Source organism: Etheostoma cragini, chromosome 5, assembly GCF_013103735.1.
Source record: "Etheostoma cragini isolate CJK2018 chromosome 5, CSU_Ecrag_1.0, whole genome shotgun sequence".
NCBI lineage: Eukaryota > Metazoa > Chordata > Actinopteri > Perciformes > Percidae > Etheostoma > Etheostoma cragini.
Genome location: NC_048411.1, coordinates 15,137,880 through 15,155,551, shown reverse-complemented (window position 1 = coordinate 15,155,551; position 17,672 = coordinate 15,137,880). Strand labels below are relative to the sequence as shown.

Genomic DNA, 17,672 nt, shown 5'->3' with positions numbered 1-17,672 from the left:
GGGGGGAGGCACCAGGCCAGGCTGTGTGTGTGTGTGTGTGTGTGTGTGTGTGTGTGTATGTGTGTGTGTGTGAGTGTAGGGAGAAAGAGACCTCTGTCAGCACTGATAGAGCCCAAGCACTCTTATTTATGGCCCACTATACTCCATGTTCAGCATTCAGCTTGTAAATAGGACAACGGTACAGAGGTCTAACTGTGTGTGTGTGTGTGTGTGTGTGTGTGTTAAAATATACAGTGTATGCTTGTCTGGTTGCCAGCCCCCTGCTATTTCTTTATTGCAGTCTTGACAAATCACACAACTTTCAAAAATGAAAAATCCTACATGGCACAGGTGTGTGTATTCTTTATTTAATGATTCATTGGCATATCATTGAGGGCTTCTTTTTCACTAATGAACATGAAAGCACTACGTCACTGCTGATTTATTATATTTTGAGAGATCCTCCTGTGTGTCTGCATTCACAGGCAACAATAAGTCTGGTGAGGCAATTTTACCAATTATTTAATTAGATCAACTAATTGATTAGTCAAATAAATCTGTGTATTACAAGGTTAAGAATTTCTGTGGGCTTCAGCACTACTGGTTAGTATTTTAAACCAAGATGCACAGAGATAGACACCTACACACCTACACAAACAAACACACACACACACACACACACACACACACACACACACACGTGCAGACACATATCCATAAAACCTGTATTTTGTCACATGTTCTTTAAATAAAATGTTAAGCAGTAATTATTATATTATCCTTATGTTATACATATATTAGATGTAAGGCTGTAACCCCACAATAAGTCTCCCTATTTTGGAGTTTGCGCGACAAGTAAAATCGTGGACTAGGGTTGCACAATTTCATTGAAATTGCAATGTGGAATAGTGCAATATCCAAATTGCACACTTTAAAGGCAAAATATGTGTCAAACCATTCTGAATCAAGTATTGTGGTCCTGCAGAGACGTCCTATAGTCTACTAACTGTGTCCTACAGACAGGATCATACACACTACAACCCTTTTCATTTTTTAACTTTAATATTTTAATATACACAAAAATGATCATTCTCTTCAATATTGTGAAACATACCACAATCACAATATAAGTCAAAATCATTGCAATAAGATATATTTTCCTTGTATCCTGCATCCCTATCATCAATGACGTTACTTTGCAGTGCAACAACAAGCAGAAAGTCATGCTAAAAATCAACATTTTAATTGGAACATTTTATTTTCAATCAACCTATTCCATAATTCATTGAATGTAATTCTCTCCCTCTCTCTCGGTCAGTGACAATAGAATAAATGTAGTTCTTTCAGGACATGAAATTACAAGGAAATAAGGTAAGGATTAAAAGGGAAAAATGCATTCTACTCTGAAGGTCAAACTAAGTTTTACGGAGACAAAAAAAAGCTGTTAAGCTGACAAAAGTCTGTAATCTTCTCAGCACTTTTCAACTGAAACGGTTATATCTTGTAGAGTTTATGTCATTTTTTTGGATGTGGTTGCAATCCACTCAGTTCTTTTATACCATTTATATGCTCTTAAAGTGTAGTCCAATTAAACAGAAAATGCCACTTTATGGGTATAACATGCACACAGAGAATCTACAATGCATGGTTTCACTTACAAATATACACATGTACACCAAAGGTCCTGCATATGTGCGCACACACACACAGACACACACACACACACACAGGCACCTGAAGATGTCTTGTGTTTCAGTCTGCCAAAAATTCACCTCTGTTAAATCTATCTTCCAATCACAATTATTGATTGGATGAAATCATCAGCAAGTGGCCGGTCTTTAATCTTTTGAGCCAACCCAGACGGAGGTTGTCAAACTCTGACGCCACAGAAAATATCCAAACCACAGCTTTCATTTAACCAGACATACATTAAATGGTATTAATAGCACACGACTTAATGGATCAATTCCCTCTGTTTATGTAAAGTGAAGTGCAAGAGAGGAGGGAGTACGAGAGAAACAGGCAGAAAAGGGAGGCAGGGAATGAGATATGGTAAGATAGATAGAGAGATATTTCTGTGTGGGAGAGGTGTGAGTGGGAAAAAGCACCTTATTAAATGACAAGCTTTTCCTGGTTTGAGCTAATTAATTGCACACTGCCACTGACTGCTAATTTGCTGGGAAAAAATGCATCCCAAAAGCAAAAGGGGGCTCCTGCTTGAACTTTGCCTCAGAAGCACCTAATTCACCAGTGACTGCAGCTGTGTCCCTCTCCTGGACTGCAACACTATTAAATTAGAGCGCCTGGGCCATCAATTTAATAAGCGCTGGAGCAGATCATTTGAATAAGGACAGTATTAGTATTCTAGCTGAGCACAACTAAGAGCAGCTGACCTTTTTCACCGCCAAGAAGATCCTTGAACACATCCAGCTGAATCAGAGAACACGGTAATAAGCACGTCAATGTTTAACAGTGTCAAAAGGAAGGATTTCTTTGCTCGCTCTTCTTCAGCCCCCCCCCCCCCCCCCCCCCCCCCCCCCCCCCCCCCCCCCCCCCCCCCCCCCCCCCCCCTTTATGGTAGTGCCTGGGCTTTCAAGCCAGCTAGGATCTCAGCAATTTAAAACAGAGGGATACACGAGGGGGAAAGAGGTAAGAGGGGAAACGGAGGGGATGAAAACATGCTCACATAATGCTGTAAGAGATTTATGATTAATTGCACTATAGTCTGCACAGGCCCATTTGTGCATGTGTGTGCATGTCCACACATGCGCTCGTACACTATGTGCACCCATGTATACCTTCTTTCCAGACGCAGGATTGATTTATGTGCATGTTGGGGTGTGGAGTTGATCAGTGCACATCAAAATTCACGGTGAACTCCCCCATATCAAATCAGATCCTGACCTTTGGCTGCTACATCTTTAGCTGCTGATGCACACCTGGGGGACAGCCTATTATGCACTGTTTTGACACATACTGTAGCTGTTTTGAACAGTACCAGGGTGAATTGGCAGGATAGTGAAACATTAGTGGTAGTAATGCATTGGGCTGTGAAGTAGATCACTGCTGTGACAGTTATGGTGTCTTTCAGACCGTAGAGAAAGAGATTTAACTAGCCTTTTGTCTGCATGAAATAAACATTGCACGGGAGGTTAAATGCTCCGACATATGAGTGCTTGGCGACGCATCAAGCACGTTCTATGTGATAAGCATTTGGTAAATAACATTGAAAAACCAAGTGATCCACTCTAGAAATAGTGCTTCATTTTTTGCAGTCTAACTCTTAGTAGCCTTGCATGTACAGAAAAGCTTCAAGGTACTTCGCTTATGTCAGGCAACACTGTAATCAATATAGGGTAGTATAGAGTGTGTGTGACAACACACCAGGTTTCAAGGGTAACATGGAAAACAAGGTCTGTGACTGGTCATTTGACTGCCACTACTTGGGCTTTATCAGGGATATAATAAATAAACAAGATGGCGTCTCATTCACTCACCATGCAGCACTTAAACGCTGAGGACAAGAAAGATCCATAAATAATGGGGGAGTTAGATGGTAGATATGTGTTTGGCCTGGGAAACGGCCGGCTCGGTTGTTTTATGGGGCTAGTTGCAATGTTGATGAATATTTGCCCGTTCGGAATCATAGCTTAATGTCAGCCCACAATTTGTTGCAATTAGTCGGGTGATTTATAGGAATGCCGTGGCCGAATGCATGGTAACAATTAACACAGCTTTCTCCAGGCTTCTTATTAATGGGGTGTCAAACCAGAAGAAGGTCTCAACCAAAGCTAGTACATCTGTAGGCCTCTCGGTGTGTGGCACCGTCCTGCAGCGAAGATGGAGAGACAGACTAACCCGGTTCAGCAAAAGCCACACTGCTATGCAAAGAGACTCACTTTCTCCCTTTAATTGTGTGGGTTAGCTGTTTTTCCATAGACAGTATGGTGTATGTGTTGACCAGCTTTTTTAATTGAAAATAATACATATTGCATTTTTTAATTACTTCTATATTGTATGTACTAGGCAAATCAAATTTAGACAAATTAGTGCACACAACACATTGTTGTTTTAGTATGCATTTTAGTTTTCCAGTGACAATATTAATCACATTGCCTATACGTTATGTTTTTCTTGTTGCCTCATCAAATTGAATTTGTTTCCTCATGAAATGGTAGAAATGATAAAAAAAGCATATTTCAAAAAATGAATGATCAAATATATGTACGTGTTTTGTAATATAATTTCTAGTTCTTATAAGCGGCATTTGGCATTTAAGTATGTACTTTTCAAAAATATGCAATGAGACAAACATTTAAAAAGGAACCAAACAGCTGTTCTGTCTGGCAATAACAGGGTTCAAGTGGAGCGATGTGCCCCTAAACGGCTAATAAACGGCACAAAATGAGCCTGCAATTAAATTTATACACTTGATTGCACTGCTGTCATGTCCACTACAGGCTTATCGAACACCTGGGATCTATTTCCTAATAGAACCTTGGGGAGAGTGGGAAATAGTGAAAGCAGGAGGGGTGGGATGAACAAAGCAATCTTTTTTTCCCCAGTATTTTTGGCGGCTTTCTCAGACGTTTGTAGAGGACCCTCTTCACTCACGCCGAGGGTTTAAAGAGAAAGAAAGACAAAAGAAGGGGCTCTTCATTGAACAATGTTTTATAGCTGTGGCAACTGAGTTTTTTTCAAACATTTAAATTGGTGTGCTCATTTGTAGTCATTAGTGGGCAGCATTATGAAACACTCAAACTCAGACAATTGTGTTTATTGATTCAATAAAGGTGCGTGTTAAAAAAAAAAATCTGTAGAGATGTACGGCATCTTGTAATCTTAAATGCCATATCTATTTTTTTCTTTTTCAGTATTTCTTAACAATTGTGCATGGAAAACACTGAGTAGCATAAATGTCTACACATGTTATTTGTGACTCGTCTCACAAAGTTACATGGGTCGATACATAATAATGAATAATGTTGCAAATCTAATGAAATGACAGATTCCCATCTAACTGATTCCATGAGCGCTGACACCGCACTGCAACACCTCTCCGCCCAGCCTCAATACTCCATTGCATCAAAAAAAAGCTCAGCAAATTATAAATTGTTTATAAATTATAACTGTTAATAAACCTTTATTTGATGGTGTTTGATAAAACTATGACGTGGCCGTAAAAATGCTCATCTTTTTTCATGTCTTCATTGTCTAGTTATGTGTAATTTCCTCAATTTGAATACCTAGGAGCATACGTGTTACATCATTTGCTAGCAAAGCAATATACCGAACTATTGATTTGCTGCCCAAATGTATTGGCTATGAGTAACCAAAATAAAATAGTAATAGTATTTTATTTTACTCACGAAAATGTGAAAAGGTGTTTTGCACTAAAAACTATACACAGTAACAGGTCACCATTTTAACAGATACAATTAGGGGGGATCTAAAACATGAAGATGGACACAAGATCTAGCTCTTCCTCTTCAGAAGTATCAGTCAAAAAACTGCAAGCAAAAAGTTCAACTTTGTGAACAATAACAAAGTTAGTCTGTGTTCTGATTCCTCATCCACAGCGAGACTTCCTTCAATTTGCTAATTACACTGGTAATGTCAGAGCTGGACTGGAAAAAAGCCACGTTTTGGGGACTATGGGCCCACATTCTGTTTCTGACCACTGCTAAGTCACATAAAGTGTGGCAGGAGGCCAACAATCATTTTTCTAACCCCTTTTTAATTGTGGGAGGGTCATTCACAATGCCCTGTAGAAAGCATTAACCCCTGAACTACGACTGATAGGGCCAGGTTTCCCACCAGCAAGAGGCACCTTGCAGGCATGCCAAGAACTTAACCCCCCCGCTCCCAAAAAACAGGTATGAGTATGCTATATTAAAAGCCATGTTTTAGTGCAAGCCGACAATGGTTTTATAATTCTAAAAGATTAAAATGCATTGTGCTATATGTAAAAATTAAACTTAAATATGACATTTCTGGCCTGGTAACCAAAACCATAAATAATTCAGTCAGCTCCTTATTTGATTATGTTTGCTAATTTTGTGACCTTGTTAAGCAATTATTTGCCTTTTTCTCTACTTACCTGGTTCACTGAGTGGCTAATGGTATTTTAACTTGTCTAAATTATGAGAGCTTTTCTGAAGTAGCCGCAACAGAATTGGTTCAATATGTTTCACAGTTACAAATTTAACAAAGCAATTTTCCCAGAAATGTATCTTTTCCGAAGGATTCGTGACAGAGGATGTGGAAAGGAAGAAATATACATTCTCTTCTCTTTCGTACTCTGGCCTTAAATTTTCCCTTTTTGACAGCCGACTAACAATCATCATTACAGCTCAAACAGTTACCTATGAGAATGGTCATAAATCTTGAAAATAACCAAAACCGTCTCTTGTGCTCCCCCCCCCCACCACTACACAAGAAGCAACCTGTCTGTAAGCACACACCATCTGTACATAGTTAGAGCCGTATGCACACAGATGGCAGCCAAACACTCCCAAAGTTGCTCCGTCCACACGTCTAACCTTACAAAGCAAACTAATTAACAGTAAAACGCAGAGAAAAGGAAGGCGCAGTTTGAAAGAGTTTGCAATAACTCTAATGAGGAGAGAGAGAGAGAGAGAGAGAGAGAGAGAGAGAAGGGTCATCTATATAGTAATGCCAGAGGGATGATGGGGGGGGACTTCTAGGTTTACTGCCCTTTTTAAGATCCATATTAAACGAGGGCTACTTATCGCCAAGCCTCTGTCCCAGTACACAAGCCTTTAACAGCACGGTGCGGGGCAGAGGGCAGCCATCTGAAAGCAGGGAGATGAGTGGTGGTGGGGCTGGGAAGGGAGGGGGAAACTTGAATGGCCGAATAAGATACCACTAGAAGAAGAAAGTCCAATACACAGTACCCTGTGGTTCAGTGGTCAGTATGTCCAAGTTAGGTTTACATTATTTTGCTTCGGGGCCAAAGCTTTAAATTTTTTATGGTAAATTTGAATTCACTTGTTGTGACAAGACAACTAAAAGCTGTGTGCAGGGCACCTGGTAGTCGGGCACCCATATATAGTTTTACTCTTCAGTGCAGCGGCCGCAGGTTTGACTCCGACCTGCAGCCCTTTGCTGCATGTAATTCCCCCTTTCAAATCTAAACTTTCCTATACAAATAAAGACCTAAAACGCCCCCCCCGAAAAACTCAAAAAATAAGCTGTGTGCAAAAAAAAAACCAAAACATTTCGTTAATTTCCTTTAAATGACAAGCAAGGACTTGGGTAAAAGTCTGGTTGTTGTCCTTTCGTGAGACTGTGTACCCACACTTGCAATGGCCTACCATCTTGATAAAATTCATTTTGTGAAAAGGAGGACAACTCCTTGGAAAGTTAATTAGTAGGAAACCAGCGGAGGAAAAAGCAGGAAACAAGAAATGACCCAGCTGCCAAAAGTAATAACATTTTCATTATTTATTTCATTATTCATTTGTGGATGTGTTCAGACAGAATTAATAATAGAAATCCCTCAGAGAAAACGTTTGCGCTGGAACCCTATTAGGAACAGGCCAAGTCCAGTGGCACAGTTAGTTAACATACACAAATGTACTGCCCCCGACAAATAACATATCAAGTGGAGCCCTGGATTATTTTGTGCTCCCAAACCTCTCTTTTTCAATTCTACGCTTTTTATCTAATTGTTTCAGTCAGGGCTAGGATTGTTAGTCCCTGCTACTTCCATGGGAAAAATAATGCAATTTAAGAAGAAAAACTACCGCAATAACGCAGTCATCTACTGCCAAATACTGTTTCAGTACTGTATCACAATAATTACAATGGCATCCATTTAAATGTCTATTGCTCTGTTTTCATAATAAAATGAGCTGTCCATTTCTCCCTGACAAAAATAGTAATGAAGCACAGAATCAATTAGAAGGCCCTTTGGAGAGGGGAATATGTGCTGTTCCATTACACAACTCTTCTTTTTAGTCCAAACATTACTCTGCATGAAATTCCCTGATCTGGCTTGTGTTTGCTTTTTTCCTCACTGTTTACTGCAACACTTCCAGGCCAACTCCAAATACACTTCCAATACACGCTCTGGAGAAAATGAGGCCGGAAAGCAGTAGTGGCGAATCATTCAAGGCTGTCCAGAGATCTATATTACAAAAGCAGATTTTAGTTTTCACTTCCAACACAGACATCTCTGATAAAAAGCATGTCAAAGGCAACTGGGATGACTGTTTTTTCTCTGGGCGTATTATTTTTCACTTATCTAATGTGTTTCCCTTACCAGCCTCCCATCACAACCTACCCACCCAATTCCTGGCTTTACTATATTAAGGAAAATTGAGAACGGATGGCGAGGAACAGAGTGCCTCATTGGATCAATCTATCTATCTATAGAAGATGGGGTTGAGTTGGTGTGTGGGGGGGTGGAAAGGTGGTAGAGTAATAGGGAAATATGAAATGAAAAAATTAAAAGGGAGTCCTGGCCATGTGTCAGTTCAGCATTTTTACATTAGCCATACGTAAGGCATTTCTTTCTTCCTCTCCCATTCGCCGCTTAAAGCACCAGGGCCACGGCCATGTGTGAATAATCACACAGAGGGCCTCGGAGGTGCCCTCGCCGCCTTACAAGAGACTGGGTGCAAGGGCAGATGGGGGAGGCGCAGGTTGAAGGAGTCGAGAGACGGGGGGCGGGGGGGTCGTAAACGTTAACACGTTGAGGATTTGGATATCCTCACAAGCTTGTCTCATTAGCTGCTAATTGGCAAGACTTTCCCCCATCTTTTGTTCTACTTACCGTTTGTCTTTTATGGGGGGGGTGGAGGAAGACGATGGTGAACTACATATTTCAAGTGCTCCATGCTTCGCTGAGAGAGATTTAAGCACACAGTACAGCAACATAAACACTTCTGTCCTACGATTAACCTTAAAAAGCAACAGAGTGCAAAACTGAACGCTCAACCTGCTCAACCAAATTAGCACAGAGATCAAGGGGGAGAGTGAGATTGAAAGAAAAAAAATCGAGAGAGAAAGAGAGGGGCAAGAAGCAGGGACAGGGGTTATTTTCCCCCTTTTTCCACTCATTCACCTTTCCCAACTGGGAAATAGTAGAAAAACATCAACACAGCTAAACAGCAAATTATTACCAGAGCTCCCCTCGGTGTTCGGTCCAAAGCAGACATATTGGAGTTGTCATGCAGGGGGATGGCCAATACTTTTCGAGAATTATTCTGAGTATTGCACTCTTTGACAAACATTATACAAGACAATAAAATACATAGGTGAAGGTGTATTTGCCTTCAGGCATAGACGGCTTGAAAGAAAGACAGGAAGAAAATGGGAAAATAGGTCTCCATATTAACAACACAGTTTCCTGACAGTCCAGTGAGTTATACATTTACAAAAGTAGCTACTCAAATCTGCATGGGCCCTATCCTCAAGGCAGAACCTGGACCTGACTGGTGAATTAAAAGAGAGAGTCATGTGTGCACCTGGAGTTTTTTTTTCTTCTGCCATCGTGGCTGTCTGTTTGAGTCTCAATCTGTCTCTCTCTGCCTATATCGCTCTCATACGTTTTCTATCCCTTTGATTCTACAGAGATGTACAGTAACCGTGCCCTGAATGCCTATAAGGATTGGGTAGAAGGCAGGTCAATTGTCCATTCCTGTTACTTTAGAGGATTTCTTTCTCAAAAAAAAAAAGTATTGGATTTCAAGACCAAGTAATTCAGAGCAAACTATGCCTGCTGTAATCCATTTTAATGGACATCATTAAACTGAATAGACAGAGCTATGTGTCTCTCCATGTTTGCAGAAGGATTTTTATGACGAGTTGAAGAATAGAGGATCTATCAATACTTGCTTTTACTGACGAGTGGTATAATATTATGCACTTTAAAAAGTCCAGACTCTGTTCTTTATTACTAACAGGTGCATGATGTCATTACAGTACTTTAAATTATGTTTTGAAGTTGTTTAAGGTTGAGAAAGGAAGCATGTGTTCACAGCTAAGGAATGAGTGGAGCATGTGTGGAATGCTTACCAACAGCAAAGGGAAACACTGGAAAACAGTGAAAAAGTAACATGATGGTTACAATTACGGTGAGAGTGAGGGTTCTGTCTTATGTTAACAGAGATGTCAGAGAGGGTTAGGGAGCTGGGTCATAGCCCTCATATGTGGTTTAACACCTGACACCAAGGCCTGACCAAGGTTCATAGCTCATATGGAAAGAGAGGTGAAGAAAAAAAACAGAACGGAGGAATAAAAAAAAAAGTAATAACCTAAGCCCCCAGCTCAATCCTCCATCACAATCTAAGAAAACTTCAGAATCAGAATATATCAAAGATCATTTTATTTTTGCCCACAATGTTGGAAGACCAGAAACAAAATGAAAATGTCTCAGCCATCTGACTTCTAACAGTCCATGGGACTATTAAGTGCGAGGCATCCCGCAGTAGAAAATCAGAGTAGGTCACAAACGGCCGGCACATGAGTCTTTGGCTTTATCCGAGATCCAGCAGATCAAGGGCCTCGAACTAAAGCAGTACTGACACTGACCTTACTGAGACCTAGCAACTGAAACAGCCCTAACAAGGTATTAGCAGGCACCTCTGTATACCCTCCAACTCTCAGCCCGGGTCTAAAGAAACACAGCTGCACGGGGGGGTTTCCAGGGCGGAGGGCAAACTTGCAAGCAACGTGGTGCCCCTGGCTAAGCTCAAGGGTGCAGCTGGAGGGTCAAGAATTCAAAGCAATGGGGTGGCAAAGTTTGGGGAGATTATTTTTAATGGCACTTTTTTCTCACTAACATAGCCTATTTATTCCACTTCATTTTTGGATCATCAAGTAATCATGCCTGTTTTTTTACACCTATGTACGTATACACTCTAAATATATGCATTTCCTGTTGTAACGGGTATGAGTTTAGTTTGCCCTTTAAGAGTGTGGTATAGCTGTGTACGTTTTTGTGTGTATGGATGTGCAAGCACGTATGGCAAACATCTCTGTGTGACTGTGGGCGTCTGGAGGAGAGAGAAGCCTCATCTGTTACCAGCCCCAGCCCGGCCGGCCCGCCGCATGAAGTAGAACGACAGGGTGTCACCGCCGACGACAGTGATGGATGCCCTAAATTCTGTAGGCAACTTGGGCAATTGGACACATTAACAACAGGCACCTGCTTTCCCCTGTACAAATCTATTAAAAGATAACAGCAATGGCGGCTCCCACACTATTAGTAAATTATAGCTCTGTCTGAGTGTGAGGTAAGTGTGGACCTCCCTTCTCCCAGCTGCCCCCACCCACTCCCCTCGGCAACACGGTTTTATTGGCAGTCTAATAGTGCCACCGAGTGGCAGCAATTTATATTGCTCTTCTAGAACGTGCAGCAATGTTTGAGCATGGATGAAATAAGGCAACAGGAGAATAAGTTCACTTAAAGTTAATCATTTCACCTGTATCTCAAATGTTTTACAGTCTAGAAATTTGCATAAAATCAACAATGAATTTATTCTATTCATGAATTTAAGCTCCATAGTAGCCAAATTATCATCATTTCAAAATGTGTCATAAAACATACCAACAGTTATTAACTATCACATTAATTGTGCAATCTGAACACAAATAAAAACACACCCAAAAAAAAGACAAGTTTAGTTGTTCTTCACTCTTTTGTGCAACTCAAGGATTTCTCTTGGACGCTATTTTTCCTTAAACAAGCCTTTCCTCGGGCTGACTGGGCTAAATGGCAAAACACCTGAGACAATGTCGCTGATGGAATTACATTTCACTGGAATTGTATTGTATTGTATTTCATGTGACAAAAAAGAGAAAAGACAACATTACAAATGTGATTGATTGAATAGAAAACCATTACGACCTACTCAGGACCTCCTCTATTAAAACATTAACAGCGGACCAGTACTCTCAACCCGCCACTACTATGACATATGTTGGGCAGGAGCTCAGGTACGCCACATAAACGTGTGTCACATAAATTTGCTGTGGGTAAATATTTCTGTGTCTGTAAGGGCGTTATGTGTTAGCGAGCTGGCCAAGAATAAAGGGAGGACAAGACCAGTAAATACTTTTACAGCAGGCAATTTGTCAGGATGTGTAAATGTCTCCAATTCCCAACAGCACTGGAGTAAAATTTACAGTCACTCGGGAAGTGACAATGCACAAAAAAGGACCACTTTTTACTCTCTCTCATCTCCCTCAGACCACTAAAACCTTCCCATAAATCTCCTCCGGCCCCCCCAGATGTCTGCTGTTGTCAGATATCATGCCTTGACAATGCCTTCCACCATCATTGTCTTGACAGAAATATGATATGTGAAACGGCAATGTCACATCACTTAACATGATTTAGCCTAAGCTAGCCTGCACCATTTTAATCAATCAAAAATGTCACCTTTTTTCCTGTAATGATAGTAGAGGTATAGGATCCCTGTGTTGGGGTGATCTATAAGACTTATCTAGGCTACTGATTTATAACTACTGCCAGCTTATGTACTAAAGGAGCCTCCACCCTTCCTGTCATCAGGGTTTCTATCAAATTGGCAAATAAGTAGGCCAGTATTACCTCATGGGCAGGAAGGAAGACACTTTATGTTGTGTGTTAATCCAATACATATATATGTATGTGTGTGTGTGTGTGTGTGTGTGTGTGTGTGTGTGTGTGTGTGTGTGTAACATTATGTGTCTTTAAAACCTATACAGAATAACCCTTTACTGTACCCCCAGATAATCTATTCTCTAGTCCTGTATATAAACTCCATTCACTTATAGTACTGAAAGGTAGTTCGGTCAGAAATGTCCATCAAAAGTCAGATTGGGGGTACGGTGGCTGCTAATAGATTCACTGAGGTTAGTTGCGGTAGGTTGTCCCAATAACCAAAAGTATGGCGCGAGCTATCAGACATAACAATGCATTTACCAAAGCATTAGACAACTCCATGTCTGAAAATGCATCTTAGACTTAATCATGGTAAACAATGACAATAAACAGTCAGTTAATAAAAAACATTGACATGAATATTAATGGGGATTGTGTTAATGGGGGAATGATAACCTAATAAATAATGTTTCCTCTTTACTAGACAAATTACATGCAAAACTACACACACACACACACACACATTAAAATGTAATGAACTAATTCATCTAAAAATAGTGAATATCATGTAGACATCCACAGTGGGCAATAAAAGACAAAAATCTGTACAAAAGGCAACTGGGACCTGTACCTGTAACCACAATGGAATGACTGGATCCACATGCCAGTAGCTTCGCTCTGCCCAGCCTTGCCACTGTAAACTCTCTCAGATGGGCCTCCTCCGGACAGATGTTCCCTGGCCTGCCGTGGCCAGTCTGGCCAAGGTCCCCACTACCCCAGCAAAGCAGATTCATATCCAAGTCACACTGTATGTCCTGAGAACACAGAAAGAGAAAAGGGATGTGTTGTAGCAACATAGGCAAAGTAACCAAAGTTTGCTAGGTACTTTTCTCAACTTTTATTTAATTTTATTCTTAACAAAAACGGTGTTTTTCTTTAAAGGGCCCATGGCATACAAATGTCACTTTATGAGGTTTTTTAACATTAAGATGCGTTCCCCCAGCCTGCCTATGGTCTCCCAGTAGCTAAAAATGGTGATAGGTGTACACCGAGCCCTGGGTGTCCTGCTCTGCCTTTGAGAAAATGAAATCTCTGATGGGCCAATCCGGAACCCTGCCCCTTATGAGGTCATAAGGATTAAGGTTACCTCCTCTTTCTCTGTTGCCCAGATAATTTGGCCGACCCATGAGAGAGAGGGAGACATCATAGCTTTCAAACGGGCAAAGTGGCAGTTGGTCAAGGACACCGCGCCTTGCCCCCCCCTTAAAAGCTAAAAGATACTAAGGAAAGCTCATTGTGGGACTGGCACTAGTGGCTGTAATTCTACACCAAGGCTGAACTTTGGGAAAGAGACTTCAAATAAAGTATTAGGAGACCACTGAGGTCTATATAAAAGCATCCAAAGAGCACCATGTCATGGGTACTTTAAGGTTAGAAAAACGGATCATAGGAACTAAGAGTTCCTGACCTGAAAAGGTATTTATATTGCACTTTTATTCATACCCCACTCACCAATGAAGATATAAATATATTTTTAGATGTTAAAAGTGATACTGTAGTCATATTTATTCACTTTATGAAAGACAGGGTCCCACATACCGTATGATGAAGTATAGTGGCAATAGTGTTAATTCAAAATAGTGGTTTACAAATACTGGTTAAGCTGGCATAAAACCAATCTGAATTCCTCACCCTTATTTGTAATGAACTGTGGAGCTGATGAAGATCACCAATATTCTCCTCACATGTTTATTTACAATCGGCCCTCTGTGCTAATTAGAATGGGACCCTGCACACACATGCAAACACACATGGAAGCTGGGTGTATTTGCATGCATACACATGTATACACACACCCCACAGCAATATCACGAGCACAATTCCATCCGACTACTATTGGAATTTTCCGAAAGAGCAAACCAATAGATAACCCATTACAAAACTATAAAAGATCGATAGCTAATTTCTTTGCATTGATTACCACTTGGACGTTTAACATGCGCCCTGTGGCCACAATGTGTGTTCTGCGAGCTTAGATCCCCATTGGCCCTCATGAGTATTACAATTATCGATTCAGACAGAGGACTAAAAATGTCAAGCTGTTCATTAATCTTAATAAAGACTGGACTTGACCAAAGCACCCTTTTTCCCAATGCAGGGATACAACCTATCCAACTAGGGGCATATACACGGCATAGATTAATGAGCTTCTACTAAGGTATGTGATTTAAGTATTTGCCCTTAATAGATCAGTTATAAAAGAACACATCTTTTATAATAGTACTTACTTTAACCTAGTGTGCAGCTCAGAACAACATTTTAAAATGTATATTGACTGTCCAATAGAAGTTATTTATTGAGAAATTTCAAATAAACTTCACGAAACAAGCGGCGCTGCATTAATGAGGTCTTTGTGTAATATGAAGCTGCATCTGCTGTTATGCTACAGATGGCCCTACACGGTGCATAATGGACAAATGTTATCAGACGCCTAACAGCCACTTTCATCTGTCTTATGTAGATGAGTTTCCAAGCATGCAGGGCTGTCCTCAGCTTAATGAGGGCCCTAAGCAGGATTTGACTTGCTCACTTTTCTTACTTTTAATTACTTTCATGTTTCTACCATACTTACTCATATGTTTCTTGCTCACACCCGATTGGAAGTTGAGCTTTTGACATGATTTCATAGCCATTAATCAGGGATGGGTGGTTTTTAGTGGGTGGTTTTACAGTTTTTAGCCCGTAAGTTACGACTACAAGTTATGCAAACCCTTCTAGCGTCAGCTAGCGTCACGGTAATAATCCATTTTTGCAACACAACAGAAGCGTGGTGTCGCAACGTCACACATCCATTGTTGATGCGCTGATTGGACGAACGTGTCACGTGGGTCTGGCTGCTCATGAATTTCAAACCACTGTCATGGTGGCTCGGACGGAATAAAATGTCATATTAGTCATAATATTTATAATAGTTCACTGAAACGTGTTTCTGAAAACATTTTAATCGAGAAATAGGCCATACGGTTGGTGAATCTGTCTTCATTTCAGATCAACAAAGGTTAGTTTAAAAGATTTTCATTCTACTTTTACTGTATAGTCCCGTTGAATTCACCTGACTCATTTGCATAAAGATGGGCATGGGCCAGCTTTTCTGACGAGCAGCATTTCTCCAAATGCAGTGCTGCATTTTTCATTAGTTTTTTTATTTTTATTTTGTTTTGAATTTTTGTTTTTAAATTCAGTTTAGTTTTACTTAGTTTTTAAAGCAGGTTTGCTAGTTTAGTTTGGTTTTTGTCTTTTTTTGTAATATGGGTTTTTTGTCAGGGCCAACATTGAACAAGGTCAGAAAAAGTATTGTGTATTAATAAGTCAACAAAGACATTATTCAAAGTCAAAGTCAAAAAGTCAAAGTCTGCTTTATTGTCAATTTCTTCACATGTCAAAACATACAAAGAAATCGAAATTGCGTTTCCCTCTATCCCACGCTGACAAGACATTTATAACAAATTTGGTCCACAGACAAACATAACATTCAAGTAAACAATATAAAAAAGTAAAAATAAGAAGATATATACAATGAGGAAAATAAGAGAAGCAAAATTTGAGTTAAAAATTGGTCAAAAAGTCAAGCGGTAGCATAGTGGTGCTGGTTATTCAATTTTAGAATGTTTTCAACAATTTATTCAACAATAACACCAGTACATAACATGTAGGCCTACATATGATGATGAGCACAAATATGTTAACAGTCTACACAAGACACCACAGTAAGTGCAGAATGTGTAGGCTAAGTGACGTGTTCCAGGAGAAAAAGAGTAAAGAAGACGTTCATGTCATGAACAGGTGTTTTGAACTTTACATTGAAATTCATGGGATTTTTTCCCTTTAAAAAATTGTCCACATATTTTACCATCTTCAACTGCAAGGCACTTGCTGTTATCTGACAGTCACAATCAAATAGGTCTCTGCCACTTTCTTCCATCTTCCAGTACCGCCACAATGCCAGGCGAGGGGCACAGAGTGGACTATGATGTGGTTCATTTTACATGGAATGTAGGAATTTCTGGGTGCCCAGCCGGAAACTAAAAAATAAATCAGGTCTATGGTCGGAAATGTCAACTTGGAAAGATATAACATAATTTGCTCTGTGAAAGACATTGACAAAGAGAAAAATCAGGACATTTACTCGTTTGTAATGTTTTTTTCCCACCTAGTTTTTGTTATTTCGTTAACGACTATAATCTTGGCACCGCCTTTCCGGGATGCTTTGCGGGCACGTTAAAGTCACTTAATGTCACCCATATGAATAAAGGGGAGTGCGGCGCAACAAAAGCGTTGCACGGTCACATGGATTTTGCACCGTTAGCTTGCGTCAGATAGCTACTACCTAACCTAGCGCTATAGCTGATACCAGCGATTTCCAGTCGGCAAAATTTTTGGGGCTTAATTTAACAAATATAACCTGTAGTAGTACACAACTGTATGTGTATTGTTTTGATTACAATGAGCGGAATAACTTTACGTTGCTTATTTGTCTATTTCTCTATGTTAATCACCGGCGCCTGTACAGCATCCACAGGGGTCTCCATTGTTTGTACGGGTTTGACAGGTAAAAGGTTGTAAAAACACGGGTTACGGACAGTGGTGTAGTCTGTGATACACAGGTAGCTCCAGGATTTCCATATACCCACTTAAAAATGCCCAATGACCCACAACAACCTACTTTCCAATATAATTGATAAACGTTTTCGGAATTTTCATCTGTTTTTCTTTTTCTCGCATGCTAAATAAAAGGTATTTCCACTGTTAATTGGTGCAAAAAGTGAATCAGAATACAGGAAATTAAGGCATTGATGCTCAAAACGTCCCCGGAGGAGGACACCCAGACCGCCCACTATGATAAGCCCCCCTCCCCAAAGGCAGATTCTGGCAAAGATACAGTACAGCAGTGGTTCTCGAAGTTTTCAACAATGTACCCCCTTTGAATTGTTTTTAAAGCCAAGTACTATGGGCAGAAATATGCGCCAACAGAAACTGAATTTGAATCATTTATTGTTATGGTTGGGGTCCAGCTGGC

General features: G+C 40.3%; 1 protein-coding gene across 1 annotated transcript in view; it reads right to left on the bottom strand.

Annotated features, from left to right (window-relative positions):
• Positions 1 to 17,672, bottom strand: part of LOC117945020 (ultraviolet-B receptor UVR8-like) — a 300,294-nt gene that overhangs the window by 277,520 nt on the left and 5,102 nt on the right. The window contains exon 2 of the mRNA XM_034872256.1: positions 13,227 to 13,410. Coding sequence (XP_034728147.1) covers positions 13,227 to 13,389 — 163 coding nt within the window. The 5' untranslated portion in view covers positions 13,390 to 13,410. The remainder of the gene's footprint in view (positions 1 to 13,226; positions 13,411 to 17,672) is intronic.